The sequence below is a fragment of the Empidonax traillii genome, unplaced genomic scaffold (genome assembly GCF_003031625.1).
Source record: "Empidonax traillii isolate 1590-97213 ecotype Southwest subspecies unplaced genomic scaffold, ASM303162v1 scaffold471:size1368335, whole genome shotgun sequence".
Classification (NCBI taxonomy): domain Eukaryota; kingdom Metazoa; phylum Chordata; class Aves; order Passeriformes; family Tyrannidae; genus Empidonax; species Empidonax traillii.
In genome coordinates this window covers 754,400-776,819 of record NW_020955664.1, presented here as the reverse complement: position 1 = coordinate 776,819, position 22,420 = coordinate 754,400, and the positions used below count along the sequence as shown (strand labels likewise).

The 22,420-nt window shown below is 37.8% G+C and overlaps 1 protein-coding gene across 6 annotated transcripts in view; it reads left to right on the top strand.

The window, feature by feature from the left end:
* Positions 1 to 22,420, top strand: part of GRM5 (glutamate metabotropic receptor 5) — a 244,947-nt gene that overhangs the window by 185,767 nt on the left and 36,760 nt on the right. For all 6 annotated transcript variants that reach the window (XM_027895821.1, XM_027895823.1, XM_027895820.1 and 3 more), the window contains 2 exons: positions 3,422 to 3,657; positions 17,257 to 17,503. In XM_027895821.1, coding sequence (XP_027751622.1) covers positions 3,422 to 3,657; positions 17,257 to 17,503 — 483 coding nt within the window. The remainder of the gene's footprint in view (positions 1 to 3,421; positions 3,658 to 17,256; positions 17,504 to 22,420) is intronic.

Sequence of the window (22,420 nt, the reverse complement as noted above, 5' to 3'; positions counted from 1 at the left end):
GAGGGAAGAGGAGGGGCAAGCACTGATCTCCTCTTGGTGGTAACCAGTGACAGGACCCAAGGGAACAGCCTGAAGTTGTGTCAGGGGAGATTTAAGTTAGATATCAGAAAATGGTTCTTCATGCAGAGAGTGGTTGGGCATTGGAACAGGCTCCCCAGGGAAGTGGTCACAGCACCAAACCTGGCAGAGTTCAAGATGCATTTGGACAGTACTCTCAGGCACATGGTGTGACTCTTTGGGATGGTCCTCTGTAGGGCCAGGATTTGGACTCGATCCTTGTGGGTCCCTTCCAACTCAATATATTCTCCAATTCTGTGACACTTTCCCATTGTGTAAGAAGCAACACCTTCCATTTCTAATGATCATAATCACCTAAATCAGAATAAAATTGGAAAACACTGTTCCCGTGTAAGGGAGAAAAACTGAACTTGTGTAGTGATTTAAGGATATCCATGTCCCATTTAATCTGTTTGGACTCTTTCAAGATTGTTACTGGAATACTGTTCCAGTGGATTTGTTTTATTACTTACAAGGAAGCTGTTCTTCACTGTTTGCTCACCTAAATATCCTGTACATCCCACAGTTTCTCTCACTGGCACACAGTTCTGCACTGCAGTAGTACACACTGGCACTTCAGTGGGTAAAAGTGGAGATTCAACTGGTCTTCATTCAGATTTCATTGTCACAGCAAATTTGCCAGAGCATCTTTCTTCAGCTGAGCCAGTAGATTTTAGTGATAGTCAATACCATTTTGAACCTTTCATAATGCAACCACCATTGGAGGACAAAGTTATAACCAAGCTAGTGCAGTAAAATTAAGCCATTAGGAGTAGAAATAAGGTCTAAGGCGTGAAAGGCAGGACTATGAAAGTAAGCAGGTATTTACCACTCTGTCACCTTCTCCCTCCTCTTCACACCCCTCAATGATTTCAGAGAATGTCACAAGTCTACTCTTCCAAATAAATCTATGTCGTCCTGTCATCAACATCCTGTAAGTGCTGTTACTGTACTGTGGATGCAGAATTTAAATATCTCACACGGTATTGGTGCTTTTCTATATTTATTCTAGCCTGTGTACCTATTCCACTATCACCAACCTTTAGGTAGTAGTTTAGCATTTGCAATGCCACACTGTCCATCTGAGGCTTTGTTATCTCTACACTGTTGTCTCTACAATACAGACTTTGAATACATGTTTTATATAATAGGTCTTTTGCCCAAGAATCTAAGCTGAAATACTTACTTGAATGAGAAGCAGCTCTGTTGAATTAAGAAGCTCTCCTGCAATAAAGTTGAGAAGAGGGGTTATGTAATATGAAGTCGTTATTTTCATCCTTTTTTAATAATTTAAAGTTATAAAATGGTATCTCTGTTGCAAATCTTCTTAGAGAAGATAACTATTCATAAAGTAATACTATAAATTTTATAGCACCCAGCTGGATTAGATCTACAAAACTGTTCCTTTGAAAAGGATGAAGAAATTAATTACAAGAGAACAGGGGTTTTTTTCTAAGTTTCTTATGAGACAACTCCTAAATCTGGGATACTGAAATTCTACCCAGTTTTAAACAAAATAAATCCCACACTACAGAAAACCTATCTCTTCCTGCATTCAGGAACTTGTCAGGTTTTACAAGGGTGGATAAAACTGCTTAAAACCTTGCCAAAGATTAAGATGAGTGTTTTAAAGGAAAGGTTAAATCACCCATAAATTTCAAACACATTCTGTGGCTTTTATCCCAAAACAACCCGTAAGTGGATCTGTCCAATAAGTAGTCCTGGGGGAAGGTGGGGTGCATTTGCCTAGCTGAGCCTCTTGAGTGTGGTTGGGAACACTAACACTTGTGTTTATCCCTAAGCTTGAAGTTAAATTTTCCAAGGGCTGTAGTAGAGCGGAACAGCAGTGCTCATTTTTCTCCTTTTATGAATGCCTATTTTATTTTTCTGTGCTGAGTAAATCAGTGCATTTGAAATCTGAAGTATGTTTAATAGTTCCTTCGTTTCCAATCCAGACACTGAATATTTTTTTTCCCCCTGGTGAAGCTGCTATTTACTGACATTGCAGCTGTGCTAAGACTACAAAGAGTCCAGGCTTTAACAAAATAGTGTCTGTACAGGAGTCACTTTCTGAGGTCTTAATTTTTGTGCTGTGTGAGGACATCTGAGTGCAGAGCACAGGGAATATGCTATGGACCAAGTGACTGCAGCAGGATTCCTGCCTGCTCTGCAGTACAGAAGAAAATTTTAAGACAGGCAGCAAATGATCAAAATAGAACAACAGATCCACACAGATAAAGGTCACCTACATCACTTACAGTATGACTAACTTAAAATAGGGCTAACTTTAAACAAACCATGAAGTTTTAAAATAAGATGAGTTAAGCTTATTTTTCACACTTCAGTTATTCAACTTTTAGGATTTAAAAGTACTCTTTACAGTCTTAAACATCAGTGAATTTTTAGAGGCCAATCTGACATTTTTCTACAAGTCCTTAATTGTAATACCTGGAGCTTTTGAAAAACTTAAATATCATGTTCATGACAAAACATCAGAAATCTGCAATGCTTTTTTTTTTTTTTTTTAATAGAGTTGAGTGAAACTTTGTAAAAGTCAGTACTTCCAAGAAAATCCATTGTGAAACTGGGGATATGGGAAATACCCAGAGAATTTTGTGACATTTTTTTCAATTAGATTTTCAGTCACTTCTGTCTTCTAGTGGTCAGAGTATTGCAAACTAAAAGGATAACAGAAGGGGATTAAAATTCTATGTGCAGTACAGTATCATAGAACCTCATAATGCTCCAGCTCAAGCAACCAAGAAAAAGGAGCAACACTTGGATCTGCATGATGCTCTGTCCAACTTCATTAGTCATATTTGCAGAGAGGATTTACAGCTTCAGATGCAATAAGTACGGTCTCTGAGCCCTGTGCAAGCGTTTCTGCTTGAGTAGGGTCAGCCCATTGAAAATTTGCTTCTGACTATTTTGGTCCATGCTCCATCGTGCAGTATGGACACAGTCTGCAATATGGTCCTGCCCTTTGCACACTAACAGGTTAGAATAGTATCAACCCAGAATCAGGGAAACACTTAATCCAAGATTTTCTCCCCAGAGCTCAGTGAGGTTTAACACGATACAGAGATGCATACCAGATTTCAGGATCTGTGTTTTTTAATGTTTGTTTAACTACCTGAAGTGGAGGATATGGAATAGGTAATTTAAGTAGAAGGTGACAATATCAAGCAAATGTAAGAAAAGCACTGAATTCTTCTACTAGAAGAATTACAAGTGCTTTACTGTAGTCCACTCAGAATCACACCTGTGGATGTCTGCTCTTAGGCTCTGAGTTTTAATGTTGAGGAAACTCTTTTATTATTCCTTTGAATAGTTAATGTTGTTTCTTTTTCCTTTACCCCTGCAGTGATGGCTGGGCAGATAGGTATGATGTGACAGAAGGGTACCAGAATGAAGCTGTTGGTGGGATAACGATCAAGCTCCAGTCTCCAGACGTGAAATGGTTTGATGATTACTACCTACAGCTTCGGCCAGAAACCAACCATAGAAATCCATGGTTTCAGGAATTTTGGCAGCACAGGTTCCAGTGCCGGTTGGAAGGGTTTCCTCAAGAGAACCCTAAATATAACAAGACTTGCACAAGTAAGTGAATTTATTACTTCTGCTGTATAAAACAGTGTGACTGAAGGTCCTGTATAAACAGCTCATGTTGGAGTGATGCAGCCTTGTTTGGTGAAATAGTGAGTGGGGTTGGAAGGAAGTGAGCTTGAATCGCAATACTTGCTCTTTTCAAGATACTAGAAGCACAATTTTAAAAGTGTTCAGGTTTCTAAAAAAAAAAAAAAAAAAAATAGATGGTGCCTCGGTACATGACTGCTCCTTTTATTTTAAAAGCTTGATGCTACTCCAGCTCCACAGGCATGTAAACACTTTCAAAAATACTGTAATACAAAATTGAATATGTCTTTTCTGAAACAGACCTAATCATATTGCTTTGGCTCACAGGAGCAATGCAAGAACTAATATACTAAAAGTTACCTGAAGTCCATGTGGTATTTGTGAATTTCAGATGGAAGAATAGACAGTTAAGATTTCATTAGGTTTTCTTCCAGGCATGGGTCATTTCAGAAAATGCCATTTTGCGCTGATCTTTTTCATTAAATTGTACTAATTTTAGCAAAAATTGCCACAGCAATTTGTCACTTCTGCACTGCAGAGGCAAAACTCTTTTTTTTTTTTTTCCCCTATATAGACATGGCACATTTTTCTGGGTTTTTCTTGTTTGGGTTTTTTTGTGACTTCTGTTAATTGCTCTTTATTTTATGGGGTACCAAGCAATACTAAGGTTGTCCCTAAAAGCGGGATTCATCACCCAGTGTGCAGTAAGCCAATCTCACGCACAGAGCCCTGGTATTTATTTCATATTTGCACAAGGATGGGTGCCAGGTGGTAAATCCACAAAGCTGTCATGCTGATTCTCCAAACTTCACACTACTTGTATGCTTTAGAAAACAAAGAAAACACGATTCATTGGTTACAATTTACCTAGTTCTCTTATATAATTAGTATTTTACCTCATATTGATTGAATGATTCTCCCACTTCTCATGGTAATTAGCCTGCATGCTCAGTCTTGGTGGTCGGTGGCCACAATCTTCCCATTCTGCTGGAATTACCTTTTACCCATTTGTCTTGGTGTGCAAGATGCAGACCGAGATCTGGGTGTCAAGAGACCGAGGCAAGAGGCCCTGAACTGGAACCAACCCCTTGCATTACAAATTGCATTACTGTGGCTGCCAGTCAGGTGACAAAAGACATAGCAGGAGCCAGGGACTCAGCAAGAAGAGTCCAGACTATCTTCAAGGGATCCTTTGTTCAGGATCCTTTCTTTGAGCCTAGAAGACCTGTTTCACTGATAAGGCAGGACCCTGTTTCACAAACCCCTTCTCATTCTCTGGGCAATTTTAAAACTATTTCTGACCCTTGAGATATCACTAAGACAATGGATATCCTGACAGTGCTGGGGCATAAGGTGGTGCTGTGCTGGACGTTAGTGCAACCACAACTCTAGTCCCCAAGGAGTCCTCCCTCCTAAAAATGTCAATATCTTTCACACACCAATGAGACCAAAAAATTTCTTTAGGGATCAAAGTCTTGGATTTACACAACACAAACCCCAGTGAAAGTCCCACTTAATGTTCTTAAGTCTTTCTTTTAACTTGGACAAGGTCACAGAGGAAGTTTGTGACTGAGATGTAAACCTATTCTAGGAATCCCAAAATCTCAGTGTACACTTCCAACATTCAATTGACTTTTTCCTATTACTTTTGTTGTTCTACCCTTCCAACACAGTATGAGACAGGTTTATTTGCCTTATTGACAGGTAGTGCATATTGAGCAGCAAACTTCATTGCTCTCCCCACAATAATGTAGATCACTTTCCTGAGGTGTCAGTGCAGTGGGCATGGCTGGACACAGGCTAATAAAGACCTGGTTTCTATCACTGTGCTGTGTAAACAACAACATTTCAATTTGACTTTTCTGGGTTTCTTTTTTTTTTACTTAATTTTTACCAAGACTGCAAGAATCTAATTTATGTTTCATATGAAAAATCAGGATTTATGAAATGTATGTACCTAGAGTATCTTCTATAGTGCCTAAAATGCAATTCACTACCACAAAAAAAATTATTGTGGAGGTGCAGGGAGATATTGTTTAATACGTTAAGTTACCCAGTCATGGATATAAGACAACTTATTAGCTTGGCGTGAATAACATTCACGGCTGGAAGGTTTCCCACACAGAGCCACAGTTCAAACAGGTTCCTGAAACCTAGGAATTTCAAAACACTAAGAAATGTACATAAATACAGACCTTCTGATTTGCTAATCATTAAGAGAGAAAAGGACTATTTTCCCCAGTAGATTGCTCTAATGACTTTTTCTCCAGTGTTATTGTTATATTCATTGCCGGATCATGATGGCTAAAAGAATGAAAACCAGATAATAACACCTCAAATTCTTTCTTGTTACTGTAGGATGAAAAATGGTAATTCAGTTGTGGAGTTTCCCATGGAGTTCCATAGGTTAACAGCATTATGCTCAGCAATCAAGTAAAACTGCCCATTTAGTCAAGGTTTTCACACAGGAGGTTTTACTCATCATGGTACTTGGGTTTATAGTTTTGATTTTTGTTTAGGTCATCTGTCAAATTTCATATGAAGGAAATTCAAAGTTCGGCATGAAAGATGACATGTAGATTTATTTAATGACTTTTTTTCTGTGTCTTAAGTGCTAGGACACTTAGCCTATTTTTCTCATAATAGCTGCAAAAATAGACAAGGGTGTATGACAAAAATGAAAAAACATTGAAATTGGACAACTTTGTGGATTTACCAGCAAGAAAGACACAAATATACTCACTGAGAATTGCAGGAGCAAAAGATTTTGACGCTGGGAGTTAAAGCTCAAAATTAACATGAATTTTTTAGACTGTCAGTGATAGTTTTTATTTCTACCTCATTTCCTATCTTCCATATGAATTTGAAAACCATCTCTTTATATTGATTCTTGTATTTATATTTGGTTTCTTCAAACACTCAAAGTTTTGAGTATTAAATTCCCTCATTTCAAACTTCACAGTGGTAAAGATGACACTTGCCCTCAATGGCCACTACCATTTCACAGACAGTTTCTGCACAGTGATGAATATGTTGGTTCTGCTTCAGATTTCACCTGATATGAAAACAGGACTGTATCCTTTATTTCATCTAAATGAATCCATTCTCTTCTCCACAAACCACATTAAAAAAAAAGGAAGAAAAAACCCACATAAAAAATCAAGATAGGGATGTTTCTCAGGATTACAATTAAAGAGATTAATTTTCTTGAAAAATGATGGAGAGAAATAAAAACCTTTTTTTAGGTTTAGCAATTCTTTACTTGTTGGCATAATGATAAAAAGATAAACATAAAGTTGATTGATGCTAATAGATCAGGTCATTATTAAATGAAGGTGCCTATATAAAAAAACAATAACCATTATGTTAGTGGGTAAAAAAAAGATTAATTATTCTCTTTAATCTGGTTGTGTTTTCATGAAAATATAAAGAATAGTTAGCAGTAAAAACAACTCATTTAAATAGCAAGAAGATAAGCACAGGAAAACATAGCTGAAATCTGAGTAATAACTGACTTAATTTATGCACCAGCTATGGATTTAATTGTTTAAATCTCTTTGTTTGCTTTCATGATGCCTGCCTAGTAGAATATTAGGCTAAGTTTATCTCTGTGGTAGAAAATACATGAAGTCATAAAACAATGAAACCACCTCCATTGACTTGTGAAAGTTTTTTAACTTTTTTAACATAAGCTATTCATAGACAGTTCTAGGAAGGTATTACTATGAAAAACAGACATGATTTGGTGAAATACGTAAAATAAAATTATGAAATCAACCAAAGAGAATTAAAAAAAAATACAAAATAATTTTTCTCCATTCATTTCTATCAAATATTAAAAAGTTTCCATCCCTTCACGTACACTTTGTTCACAGTGAGATGAAAATTTCAGCATCGAGCTCACTTTTCATTTGCAGATTTGAACACACTTGCTTAATCCAAATGGGTGTCACTGCTGTTGTTAAGTACATTGATTTTCTTCCCAGCTGGAGCACGACAGAAAGTGAGAGGTTTTCAGACTTATGTGACCTGATTTTCAGTGCAATCAGTTCCATGTCACAGGAGAGCTGCTACAAGCCACCTCTGAACAACAAGAGTCAGAACAAAGAGTGTAAAATTCATGTTTAAAAGGAAACACACATAGTGGCCTCCAGACACTGGGTATTTTACAAAACTTCAGTTTGTCTCCACCTCTGGCACCGGTCAGATATTTTTTTACTACCTAATACCACAATTCAGTAAAGTTCAAAATAGGGGTGTTAGCTGATCTAGATGAGTAACTCCACTCAATGACCATCTTCAAGTTGCAAAAGGCTAATCCAACCCTTTCATATCGATTACCTTTAGACCTTTGAAGACTAGGTGTTTATGTGTTTGCTTTCTTTAAGACAAGTATTTCACTGGAAATCAAATGCCTAGTACTTTTTCATCCTACTGAGGGTGTTTTAGAAATGCTTTTTAACACATAGCAGAAACAAAACCTAGCATAAGCAAAGTATGTGGTGAAGATCTGGCTCAATGGACATTAGGGGAAAAAGTCAAATCTTCAAAGTCACCAGGAGCAGAAGCATATTTATTACATTTAGTAGTCTGTTAAATTATTTATAATGCCTCTACTGCTAAGTGATATAATTTTTCCCATGCTGTGTAAAAGCTGGAGGCATGGATGGAACAGCATTTTTTATGTTGATACTCAAACACAGAGCAATACCAGAACACGCATCCCAAATATCTGTGATCTAAGTGTAATACAGCAAAGAGTAAATAAATAGAGGCTGATGCTGCTGAAGCAGTTCAGTACCTTATTTTGACTGGCAGAGGTTGCAGACTTCAGGAAAAAAATAGCAGTTTCATATAAAGGAACAATAGAAACAAGAATTTGGAGGGAGGAGATAGGTCACTTGTGCAGGTATTTACAGCAGGTTCCTGACATTAAATACTGTGGTTTGAAACAGAGAGGCAGAAAACAAATGGAAATTATGGAGAGTGGGTCATCACAAAGGTAGCCACAGACAGAACAAAGAGGGCACTGAAAGTCAGGTAAGCACCTTTTGTCTGACATGATTGGAAGCAAGAAGTCAGTGGCAGGGTTTGAAAGGAGGAACATTGTAGTGATGAATAGCATCAAAAAAAGGAGATTTGCAGGAGTATTCTGAATGGGTCTTAGCAGGATGCAGAAATCCCAAATTCCATTCATGGTTTAACCATGTGGCTTTTCCGAGATAAAAGTACTTTTTCTGAGAGTTCAAAAATTAACATAGAATGAGAATGACCAATATATCTCTAAGCAATTTAGATGAGGGTTAAGAATTATTTAGTTTATTTGCAGAAAGGGAGGTTAGGGAAATCTGGGATCAATATGAGAAGTTTTAGAGCTTAAGATACAAAAGGGTACATAAAACAAAAATGCAAAAAATATCTGTCTGTTTGCTGAATCTCCTCCAGTGCCAGATACTTTTAATGAGGTCAAAAGGACACACGGAAAGTCCCACAGTTTCAGCTGAACAGAAATTTTGTTTAAAAAAAATGTCCCTTTTGGGTTTCCCGATAGAACTAAGGAACAAAATATGCTGTCTAATTTTGCACTGCAACGTGTTTATCATCTGTTGGTTAAATGTAAGCTCAAATGCCAAATTTGGTTCAATCAGAACTCAGCCAACAAAACATAAGTGCTGTCAGAATGGAAGGGTATTTTCTGTACTTCAAGGAATGTGTCATATATGAATGTCATATTCCCCAGACTCAAAATTCCTAAACTATTATTTATAGATTGCAAATGAAAATAAACCAAAACAAGTTAAAATTAATTTCTGTTTTTTAAACAGTGAATTAAGGAGTATTTTAATTCTCCTGAATAAATCCTGTGTGCCATTCAAGTTTGATATCCATGCTTGAGAAAATGGTGTGGAGTAACAGGTGTCTATTTTTTGTTCTCCTAGGATTTACTTAAGCTGTTATTCTTTTTGCTGGTTTTGTCAAACCTTTCAACAGAAGCCAGACTTACACTGTTTTTTAGGCAGCCAAAGATGAAGGTCAACCTCTAGTCGAATTTGTGGCATGTCTGACAGAGACATGTCCTAAAATGCATCTATTTAAATAGATGTAAAACACCAAAGTCAACTAAATACTCAGAAAAAAACTTTCATTAGTCCTCTCTGCATTTTAGGACACTGAATTTGGTCTCTCAGTCATTCTCAAAATCTTATTGCTAATCAGCATACTAAGTGTAACAGTGCTGGCATTGGCTTTCAGTTGCAAAGCATGAAAGTCAGAACAGGTCAAAAGCATTGGGCAAGTGGATTGCATTCAAAGATATTTGTTTGTGAAATTTGAAAAATGTTCCATAGCAGTATGTTGATTCAATGATGCACACTTTGAAAGAAAAGCATTGAAATTTGTAGTATTGTGTTTCTTATTTCAGTAACACTGAAGTGTTTTGTTTGAAGCTTTTAATTTGCCTTCCCATTGTTTCAGTGTTATGCTATGCGTTTTGCCTCAGCATCAAAATGACATTTTTCAGTGTTGCCAACTATCTGTTTTATCCCTCAGAATTTCCTTTTCAGAAAAGATAAAATCCAGTCTTGATGTTTTGTATTATGGAAAAGGACATTTTAACTACATAAAATTTCCCTTTGAGATGAAAATATCTCTTTTCTTCAACCCAACAGCCTGTAATAAATTAAATTAGGAAAACAAATAAATAAATAAATGAACTATTGCATTTGATTTTTTAGCAAAAAAGTGCATCTGGAACCTCATGGATAACACAGAACTGCAAGTTACTTTGTTGTTTCACATTGCTTTAATAGAAAGCTCTCATGACTTATTTTGAAAAAGGTTCCAAAATAAGTCTTTTACTGTATCTTTAAACAATGATAACTAAAATAGATATGAACATTATGCTTTACCTTGGTTCATATGTGCAACCTTTCCTGTATTTTATAAGATTTCACGCATTTGTTTACTGGAGAGACATGCATGTTTCTGAGATGACTGACTAGGTGGCACCCCATCCAGAGCACATAGATCCCAAAGAGCACCACTGGGACAGCACAGACCCACTGACAGACCTAAGAAGTCACACTGCAGACGTACACTACCATGTCTTTGTTGCAAGAGTAGCCTATTGTCCTGATTTTTCCTCAGATATTCACTAAGGCAAAGAAAAAAAAAAAAAAAATCAACAAAACAACTGGAAAGCACATTGTCTGGTGGACTTGAACTTCAAATACTGCAAGCAGAATGTGAATGCAGTTTATATTTGCTAGCAAAACTAGAACTCATTTCTTTCAGCTTCTTGTCTTTCAGAACAAATTAGCACAAAGAATCACTGAAGTTTTTTATGACATATATACGTGGAAACTATATACAAACTAAGTTGTGACATAGTCATGGGGAAACATTATGCTGTAATTGAAGACTGTAGGCTATAACTGCTGTTTCCATCCTAATGCCTCTTGGGATTTGGTCATAAACAACCTTTTGATCATTGAGAAGATTTAAAATAATAATAAAACCCACTACCAATTTCCCTTCATTTTGATGTTAAAATCATTGTAGAGCAAACAAATTGCTCTGCACTTCAAAAAATATTCTCCCACATTGCGTCTCTTATTTTGTTCTGTTTCTCCTCAGGAAATGCAAAAAGGGGATAGGGGACTGTCTGGAATGTAAAGTATTTTCACTCTTTTACCCTTTTCCCACTCTTTAAAATGCAAAATATTCTCATTTTTGGAAAAGTTAGAAAGCAGAAAAAGCATATTGAACCATGGTAATTTTGCACTCTTTAACATCCTTGCTTGATGAGGCTTTGCAACATCACCAGCTGGCAAGCAAAAAAATTGTATCTTATCTTCCTTGAGGGTAAAAAATAGGGGAAAAAAAAACAAACCAGGGGTAATGACAGGTTTTCATCAAAAAACATTTAAAATAATGTCATTTATTGAAGAATGCTCATTTGCATGCTAAGAACTGGAAACAATAGACAAATTTCTGAATTTCCAGCAAGAGGTGGGTTTGGTTTATTTTGCTTTTCCATATTTGATCAGATTGAGTCAGTCTTGGGAGAGTTATTTTATTAGCGTTACTGGTAGTTGGGACCAGCAGTGCTGCTGGAGCAGCTCTGGAGAATGGAAGCAGTCCGGAGCTGGCTCACTCTGCACAGGAACTACCAGTATCCCTAAGTGCTTTCTTGGATCACTGCCTCTAAGTACACTAATTGTTTCTAAATAGATCCAAGAAATGAACCGTTGCTAGTTGGAATCATTTTCTTGGTGAAAGAACATATTTCTTTTTCATCATCTACATATTCGTGTTTTGGAGATATGACAACAGAAAAAAAAAACAAATTTGGATGAGGAGTTTAGTGCTGGGCCATTTCCACACAGTTAATCATAAAATAGAATCACAGAATAGAATGGTTTTTGTTGGAAGGAACCTTAAAGATCATGTAGTTCCTGTCCCCTTGCCATGGACAGGGACACTTTCCACTAGACCAGGCTCAAAGCCCTATCCAACCTGTCCTTGATCACTTCCAGGGATGAGTCCTGCACAGCTTCTCTGGGTAACTTGTGATGACATCTCACCACCCTCACAGAAAAGAATTTCTTCCCAATATCTACTCTAAACCTAGCCTCTCTCAGTTTAAAGACTTTACTTGTCCTTTGTCCTATCACTACCCGCCCTTGCAAAAAGTCCCTCACCAGCTCTCCTGTATCCCCCTTTAGCTACTGGAAGGCTGCTCTAATCAGCAAAGCTGCCTTCAGAGCCATCCCTGCCCAGCTCCCCATAAGAACCCCCAGGTTCATGCCAACGGGTTGTCTCAGCTCAGGCTCCCCAGCTATGGTGTGCATACACCTGAGCTTGCCTTCACATGGCCTCAAGTCTTGTTCCATGAGGTGCTGCTGAGCAGCACAGTGTGTTCCGGTCTGCATAGGCCACATTTATCCACTGCTGGAATTCTGCTGAAGCCTCCTGAAGTGAGTCACTCCCAAAAGAGTGGGAAGAAACTGCAGGTTTCAATGCTCTGAGTTCACAACATTCTCAGACTGTTCTTTGCCTTCGATATAGTCACAGTCATATAATAAATTTGGGAAACATACAGACAAATACAGACATACAGAATATATATTTAATCAGGAAAAAGTAAAGATATTAACCATCTGCACCAGTGGCAGCATATTCCTAAGCTGATATTTAATATATTTAACCATATTGCAAATGCTCACCTGAATGCTGTATATATAGATTCCTAAATGACCTACAGAATAAATATTTGCATACTTAAATATTTACCATGAAACCCAGGAAAATTTTGCTTTCATTTCAGAGACAGCCTGATAGGACCTCAGATCTCCAGCCAATAACAAGCAGATTGCATTATGCAGAGGAAAAACAGGGAGGCAGTGAGAAGTAGTCCTCTTCCTGAGGAATATTTGGTCAAAAGAAAGGTGGCAGATAATATGTAGTAAAAAGGAAATATTGTGAGATGGGAAAGTGAAGGACAGATGGGTTATCTGATTTGCCAAAAAAGGGACAGGATATGTCTGCGTAATATTTTGTAGACAGAAATGGCTACAATGACTTCAAATCTGGAACTACCTCATGATCTCACAGCTTGAAAAATAATGGGATAAGCCCTTATTTACTTATCAAAATTTCTTGAACAGGAATCTGTGCACATTCTCTAGCCACTCATTTCTCAGAGAACTCCACAGTGTTTGATCATTTATGTTTCCAAGTACTCTCCTCCTTTCGTCATTAGATAAGACTTGATTCACCCTGCATTCTTCCATTGCCTTGTATATCTTAATTTCAATTTCTGAAAATGAGCTACGTCCTGAAAAAAATTGCTCATTCCTACCATAGAAAAGGTACTTAAGCCTGTCAAAATTGCAGTAAGAATCAACTGGAGACCTATGAAACGCAGGTTTGTATCTGGCCCACAGACACTGTTACCTCTATACCTCCAACTACTGCTGTCTGCAGCATTCGGGGGCAGTGATGAGTCGGGTTGCACGCTATGGGCCAAGAAAGATTCACAGCTCAGGGGAGTTTTACTCTAAACTGTTTGTAGCATGGTCCCAAGCTTTGAACACGCAGTTGCAGCTATGGGGCATTAGGTGCTTTCCTAGGGTACTTTATCTGTGCTTTCCTGGGGCACTTCGTCTGGTTTAGTGTCTTTCAAAATAAACTTGATATATTGCTCTGAAATGGTGACACTCAATCCAGCCCAAAGCACAGTGAGTGAGAACGAGTTGGAAATTGGTTTTTGAAAGCCCACACCTGAACAGAGCTAAAATAATAATGTAAACATGTCCTGCTTCTCCCTACATGCCAACATTAAAAGGCATCACATTGGACTTTCCAGCTCACAGGAAAGTAAGACTTTTTCTGTCCCTCTTCACTGTTTTTTCTCATATGGAAATGAAGAAAAACAAATTTTTTACAGATACGTTGTTTGGTTTGTTTGTTTTTCTTGTGGTTTTTTTGTTTGGTTGGTTTTTTTTACTCTAATAGAAAAAATTCTATAGATATTGTAAAAAGACATACAGGTTGTATTCTGTGGATATTTACTCTCTGTCCAGTGATTCTATAGGAACTCTTCAAATTCTGTTAGATTACTTCATTATTCTTGCTTAAGAATTTAATCTGTAAACTCAATTCCAATGAACACTACTGAAGCCATCAGCATTAAATTTATCCATGCCACCTCTCCATGTCATGAACAACTCTGTGTCAGGAAAGGTTCTCAGATGAAGAAAGAACTCATGGATGAGGTATAAGAATAAGAATATGTGTTAGAGTTTCAGCAAGAACAATATGCACTAACTCTCAAGGGAGCAATGTGTTTAAGGCTAAGGCATACAGGTTGCAGAGACAGATTTGAAATATTTTTCCTTTTTTTTTTTTTTATTTTTGAGTGAGAGAACTACCTTTTAGTTGTGTATTCAGTTTTCCCTTAAAACCACTTCTGGAGTGTCCCTGGTGGTGCAGTGGCTAAACCACAGCGTTGTCAACGCTGAGATCTGGGTTCGATTCCCGGTTAGGACACTCCCTGGGCAGATGGAGCTCGCTAGCCCTGTAAGGCAATCCATCTACGTCCTGAGGACCTCACTGCCACTGTCCAAGCGTGCTTGGCCCCGGCAGATGAACCTCAGGATTAAAGGGTGGGCTCAGTTCCGCGCACACTGTGTCTCACCTAAAAAATCCAATGCGCAGGCTGGAAGGTGTAAAGACCTTCCCCGGTTCTTCGTTCGCGAAGAGACTGGCCATTCAAAACCACTTCTAGGATCACTGAGGCAAATAAGGGTTACTTAGGTGCTTCAAGTCTAACATGTCAAATTGGTTGAAAATCACTTTCAGCCTTGACTTTGTTTTTTTGGTTTTTTTTGGCTTCAGGTTTTGTTTGGTTCGTTTGGGGTTTTTTGGTTTGGGTTGGGTTTTGGGGGGTTTTTCTTTGTTTGTTTTTTGTTTGTTTGGGAGATTTTTCGTTTGTTTGTTTGGGATTCTTTTATACTGGTATTTTTAAAGGCCATATTGAGGTACATTAGAGAGAAAAAAAAATCCTTCTGTCTCAGTTTTTGAGACGTTCCCTTAACTACAGAGTCTTGTGGTACTGTAAACTGACCTTGGCAGGTTGGATTTGCCTCTCTATAGCCAAGTGAGACAATTAATATCTCAGGTGAATGTTTTTGCCAGCAGCAGAAGGTATATTAAAATTCTCACAATGGCTAATTCCCTCACAAATCCTTTGACAATTTCCAGCAGCTTCTAGGAAGAGTTAAGCACTACAAATCATCAGGTGAACTGAATAAGGTTCAATGTTTAAAGAAAATCAGAATAATAATTCCATAAAAATTAAGCACAAAGCCCAGGGGAGAGTGTTTTTGTAAGAATTAAGTTATTAGATTTTTAGGCAATCATATGCAATAAAGCAGCCGAAATATTGTTTTATGATAAATACTATTGCCGATGCAAATCTGATTCATTCTAATGGCAACTATAATTAACCGAATGATTTGTGAGCTCTTAATTTTGAGTATGAATAATTGGTTAAACAGAGTTTTGCGTATTGCAGTGTAATACAATTGTACAATTTTCCACTTAATTTCAATTAATATGGGTTTTACATGTGATCCACTGTTGCAGTTTTTATGCCTATTATTTTTAATTAGGAAACAGCAATACCTTGGTAGAACAGAATGAATGAGCAGCACTGTGTATTTCTTTTTTTTTTTTTTTCTGTTATGGATACTTCAAGCTCATATCACTTAGCCTTCCAAAATGTTAATCACAGCTCATGAGGTTGACTGGAACTGGTAGTGCCAGCTTCTGCATGAAATAGAGGGAAAAAGGGATCTCTCAGTCCTCTCGTTCACTTACTGACCTCTACACACTGTTTTTCCATTTGGATTACGTATTTTACTACCCTCCCTGATGTGTTCCAACGTATTTTAGTGTTTGGAATTGTGTGGTAATGTTCTTATTCACCACTGAAAAGGGGAGCTTGTACGTATATCTACCTATTTTATGATGGGATCAATCACCAGCTGGTGATTCTTACTCTTCTCTGCAAAAGGTGCCTAGACACTCTGTGTTATTAATAATACTGGATTATAAAATATAAAGGCCTTCAGGATGCTGCTGAATGAATTTTTATTGTGCATTTTACAGCAGCATAAATAGAGAATAGAAATGCAAACAGGTTTTAAAAGCCAAACAAAGATTCACTGATTCTGGCTAAACAGACTCAATGCCTACCCTCTTCACAGACCTGTATTGTATCATTATCCTCAGTTCATAAAGACAGAAGAGCAAGAGATGTAGAAGTAGGAGAATTATTAAGGTAGGAACTTTTGGTACAGTAAAAGAATGGTTCATAGGTCAGTCCATTTGCACAGACTTGGTTCCGTGTTGCTGAAACAGAAGTGTTTTCATAGAATCATGGAATGGTTTGGGTTGGAAGGGACCTTACAGATCATCTGCTTCCAACCCTTGTGCCATGGGCAAGGACAGCTTCCACTAGACGAGGTTGCTCAGAGCCCCACCCAACCTGGCCTTGAATACTTCCAGGAATGGGGTAGACAAAACTTCTCTGGGCAACAGAGTTCACTGTTTTTCTACCAGTTGTAGACCTTTTGTATAAGGCCAATAGACCTCATGTTAGCATTTACACCTAAACTAATATTTCTGAGGTTTTGGAGAGATTTCTGCAGGTGAGGAAAAGTTTCTGGATTCCCCAAAACAAATCATAATGTCCACGATTCATGCTTTAAAAAGACACATGAAAGAGCAGCAGTCAAAAAACAACAGAGGTGTGGTGAGGTGATGAGCTGCAGAGGAAAAGGCATTATTTGGATAATAAAATATTTAAGGAGAACCTCTTACATATCTTTTTTATTATTATTTTAACATAGTCAGTGTGTGTACCAGCAAAAGCATCTGCTATGGGCTGTTGAAGACACTTTAAAATATTTTTCCCTCTGCTAATAATCAACAGATGTCTGAAGAGCTGACTGTATTCCAGCTCTGTGCACTAACGCCCTACTTGTTCCCTGGCAGGTGAGATGACTCTGAGGACACAGCATGTTCAGGACTCCAAGATGGGCTTTGTAATCAATGCAATATATTCGATGGCCTATGGGCTCCACAACATGCAGCTGTCGCTGTGCCCAGGCTACGTGGGCCTCTGTGATGCCATGAAACCCATAGATGGCCGGAAGCTCCTGGAATCCCTCATGAAGACTAACTTTACTGGGGTCTCTGGGGACATGATCTTGTTTGATGAGAATGGTGACTCTCCAGGAAGGTAATGTTGACGTCTGTCAAACTGTTTAATACCAGAGATGTTAAATGTGTATAATAGATGCATGCAGACTTGACATCAGAGCTAAGATATCATACTACTAGGTTCATATTTCTTGACTTTCTGTGCTTGTTTTTCCAAAATAACTCCATTATTTTTACTTTTTTTTTTTTTTTTTTACGTGTTATGGTGTTAAAGATATAGATTTTCGAGCATAAGAGCTTCCTGCATGAATTTTCATTTTCATCTGTACCATTTAAAGGTTCTACTACTCAAAAAAAGCCATCAGATCTTTATGTTTGTAGACCATGATGGCCACCACAGCATATTTCCCTCTCTATTTGGGTGTTTAAACGGACATGTTTGATTGAGCAATAAACAATCATAGCAGATAGACTTTTATTAAGAAAGCAGATATTTCTTTTATTAAGAAAGAAAAAACAATATCAGAAATATTGTATTGATTTTTCTGGGATTTGGGTTTTTTTATCAGAATTATTAAAAATCTGCTTCCATATCTTCCAAATAAAGCTTTATATGGCTTCCCCTCCAGGCTCTTAACCATCTTTTTTGCCCTTCTTTGGACACTCTCTAACAGCTTAATATCTTTCTTCTATTGTGGCACCCAAAACTTCACACAATATTCAAGGTGAAGCCACACCATTGAAGAGCAGAGTGGGACAGTCTCCACCCTCGACTGCCTGGCAATACTTTGCCTGATTCCTCTCAGGACATGGTTGGCCCTCTTGGCTGCCATGGCACTGCTGACTCATATCGAACTTGTAATTTATCAGGACTCCCAAGTCCTTTTCCCTGGTACTGCTTTCCAGCATCTCATCTCCCAGTCTGTACATACACACTGGGTTGCCCCTTTCCAGGTGCAGAATCCAGAACTTTCCCTTTTCTGTCAACATTATTGGGAAGTTTTAAAACATATTTGTGATGGCACCATATAAATAGATGACTAGAGGGAAAATTGTCTATCCTGTACACTCACATAAATTTTGTCTTGTCCTACTAATGTGAATGGAAAGGAAAGCATTAACTTCCTAGTAGAAATGGAAGTAGGAAAAGGCAAATTCATTGATCAGAATATTTTGATATTTCCAAAAATTTCTGCTATTTCAGAACTGAATTTTTTTCTCATCTTATTTGAAAACCTGCAAAGTCAACATTCTTCCCAAAAGCAAGCAGGGTAACCACCTAAAAACAGTCTGTGTCTGTCTCTGGAGATTCAAATGTTCCAACTCTTCAGATCCAGAATTTAAGGAAGTGAGCTGGTAGGAGAACTCAGGCACAAACTGGCAGAAACCTAGGAAAATTTCAGATGGAAATTTATTTTCAGATCTGTTTTAGCATGAGCAAGGATGTCTTTTACTAAACACTTCTATTTTTACAAATAGCTGAATTTTGAAGAAATGAGTTAAGTCTGATTTTTTCTGTCCAAATTCTTTTTAAAAGACTTGTCCCAGACTTCTCTCAAAGGTTTCCTCTTTGATTTTACTGATGCTCAGATGCAGTGGGCTGCATTCTCCCCTATTGCTGTCTGTTATACTTGTTTCTTGCAGAAAAACTGAAAAGTGCCATGAATAAGTGATCTGTGACCTGTCACAAATAAATGATATGTGATGTGACAACATCAATGACAATATCTAAATATTGTAAAAAAGTCTTTTGTTTTACATTTTCCTCATGTTGGCATTCTTGACAATAATGATTTAATACCATGTTTTATCAAGGAATATAATTGAATATCTAGGATATTTTAAAATTTAGTTCTAAGAAAGATGATGAAGGAATTACATCACATACAGTCATTTGCTCAGTCCTAGGACATAACTGTCACTGAAGAGCATGGGGACACCATGTTGATGGGGACACCACATGCATCTCAGGATAGCCCAGCTTTAACAAAGACCAGCTTCCCAGGATTTGTGTGATATTTCTGTCTACTCAAACTAATGAACTTTGTATCTTTGGAATCATAGTCCTTTTTCCCTCCTCTCCAACAACAGTCACATTATTAAATCCAGTCTATGTGCATAAATCAGACAACATTCAGTCAAAATTTACTCTTTCATGATTAAGAAGATTCTATAGGAAGCTCCATCTCTAACATGCAGGTTTTGAGTAGTGTATAGTCTTTTAAGCACTGTCAAACAATATTTGCAAGAGGAGGGAAATGGTGCCATCATACTGGAACAACTCATCTGCCCTGTTCACTTGCACTGATAACTGCATCTTCGCTTCATAAAACAGGAATTTAAATCCTCACAGCTGTACTGTGGTGGTGGTGTTAGGTGGGAAATCAGAACATAAGAAGCCTTTCTGACCTAGATCAGGATTTTGAGGTATAGTAAAAGGGTTTTGATATTATACACCAGATGATTAATCCCACAAGTTGCTTTGAAACCTGCTCCTATTCCAAAGTCCTTCACGTGTATATTGAGTTTTAAGTAGAGAGACAGTCTAGTGTAGGGCTTGTTTAATGTGAGACAGAAGACATGGAGAAAACCAAATGAGTATGGAAGGAACAGCCATGATTTCTCAGGAAGATAACAACTATCTGTAAATACTATAGAAACTCTAAAGAGAAAATGAGAAGGCAAGAAAAGGCAAGAAAAACAAGATACTGATTTTTTAACTGTGCTACCAATAGAATATGGGTTCTCAGTGACTTCATGGCACTCCTGTTTCGAAACAAGTATTTTGCACTGTGATTAGGGCACTTCTGGAAATGTGCTACTGCACCATCTGGTCTTTCCTATCCTAAAGTGACAAACTGTCCCTGTGTTATCTCAAGGAAGCTCCAGGGAACCAGTGACTCATGAACCTCCACTACAGCAATGGGCTTACTGAATCTGGCTATTTCTATCTGTCTGCCTATGATGTTCTCCACAGAGAAGAGAGACACGAGTTATTGAAACAATAGTATATTTAATTTGTTAGTTTAATTTCCAGTATTCCCCTTGGGATATATGGAACTACTATTGGAAGGATCATTGGTTTAGGTTCTGTGGCCTGTTAAGCACTGGTAGTACTTATGTTCATCTCTCCATGAAACTCTGAATTGACAGCTTTAACAAAGTTTTACTCATAGGAAAGTTGCAATGTCCTGGCAATGCTGAATAATGACTCCACAGGGGTTTCTGGATTAGTCTGTTTAATCCTTGGACAGACTGTTATTATGCCTGTGAACCATAGAAAAAACCTGAGTTTATAACCATATGCAAAAGCCTGTTTATTTGGGTTTGTGATTATGTTATCTGGATTCAATTAATTTCTGACAGTCTGGCATTCACATCTCCACCTTTGAGGAGGTCATTATCAAAGCCATATACATTTCCTTTTTTATGGAGGATGGAAAGTAAAATATTTCAAAATCCATAAGTATTATAAATTTTTCTTTCTGCATGTGTCATTTCTTTTTTTTCCTCATTTGGAAATGCTCAAGAACCATATAATATTCATAATGTCACATTATCTGTTTAGTCAGGCTCCAATTTCATTTTCTTTCCGAGGTTGCTTGCAGTTCTGATCCTGACCTGTGTGTGATTTTGGCACTAAATCCCTGCCATACAGTAGTTTCCCCACTGTAACAATTAGATTTTGTTTCTTGACTGAAAGCATCCTGAGATCTGTTGATGGACAATATTATAGCATTGTTTTACTGTATTTTTTTTTTATATCAGTGTGGCAAAAATATTGGCATTAGATAGAGTATAGTTACTGCTTGTCAGTGTTCAAAGTGTTTCCTCAAAGTTTAAAAGAGGTACTTGGGTATCTGTCATGGTTTAACCCCAGGCAGCAAGAAGTGCCGTGCAGCTGGTTGCTCAGTCCTCCACCAGTGGGATCAGGGAGATTATTGAAAGAGCTAAAGCTAGAAATCCCATGGGTTGAGATAAAGATGGTTTAATAAGAAAAGCAAAAGCTGTGCACATGGGCAAAGCAAACCAATAAATTCTTTCATTTCTTCCTATGGCCAGGCAGGTGTTCAGCCACCTCCAAGACTGCAGGGCTCCATCACATGTAATGATGACTTAGGAAGACAAACATCCCCTCCTTCCTCCTTCTTCCCCCTACTTTACATACTGAGCATGATGTTATCTGGTATGGAATATTCCTTAGGTCATTTGGGGTCAGCTGTCCCAGCTATGCCTCCTCTCAACTTCCCATGCACTCCCACCCCCTTGCCAATGTGAGTGTGAAAACGCCTTAGCTCTGTGTAAGCACTGCTCAGGAATAACAAAAACATCTTTATAGTAGAAACTGTTTTCAGCACAAATCCAAAACACAGCTCCATACCAGCTACTGTGATGAATATTAACTCTATCCCACCAAAACCAGCACAGTATCTTACTTAAGAGATAGTTTGATTTAATAAACTGCTTATTTTACTTATCTATACATTGGAATCCAGAAATTACATGCTGACAATATCACTCGTAATCCAACCCCATCTATACGCTTTGCCTTTGGGACTAATTTGATGCCTGCTGACAGAAAAAGATGTCTCCTTGTTTATGAAATAGGGAGCTTTTCTAAACCCATGGTTGTGTTAATCTTCTTGGTCTATATCTTTTGCTTGTTTTCCATCAGTGAATTTCATATTTCTTAGATAGCTTAATGTAAAACTCACTAAAGAGGAGCTAAAGAAAAGCATGACATCATTGCTTCGGGAGTTGCTCAGTTTTCCAAGTATGCCTTACAAGAAAGTGATAAAAGAACAGGCCTGTAAGGAAGAAAGGTGGGCTGGTGTTCAGTAGTAGGAGGCTACTGAGTCCTATGATGCTCTACAGGCTTTCTGCAAGACTCTGTGGGAGCTGATAAGAAAGTAGGAGGAAGAGGAACATGAAACTGAAAACTTTGACCAGCTCTATCTTTGACCCAAAAGCAGCCTAGAACTGAGTCATGAATGCA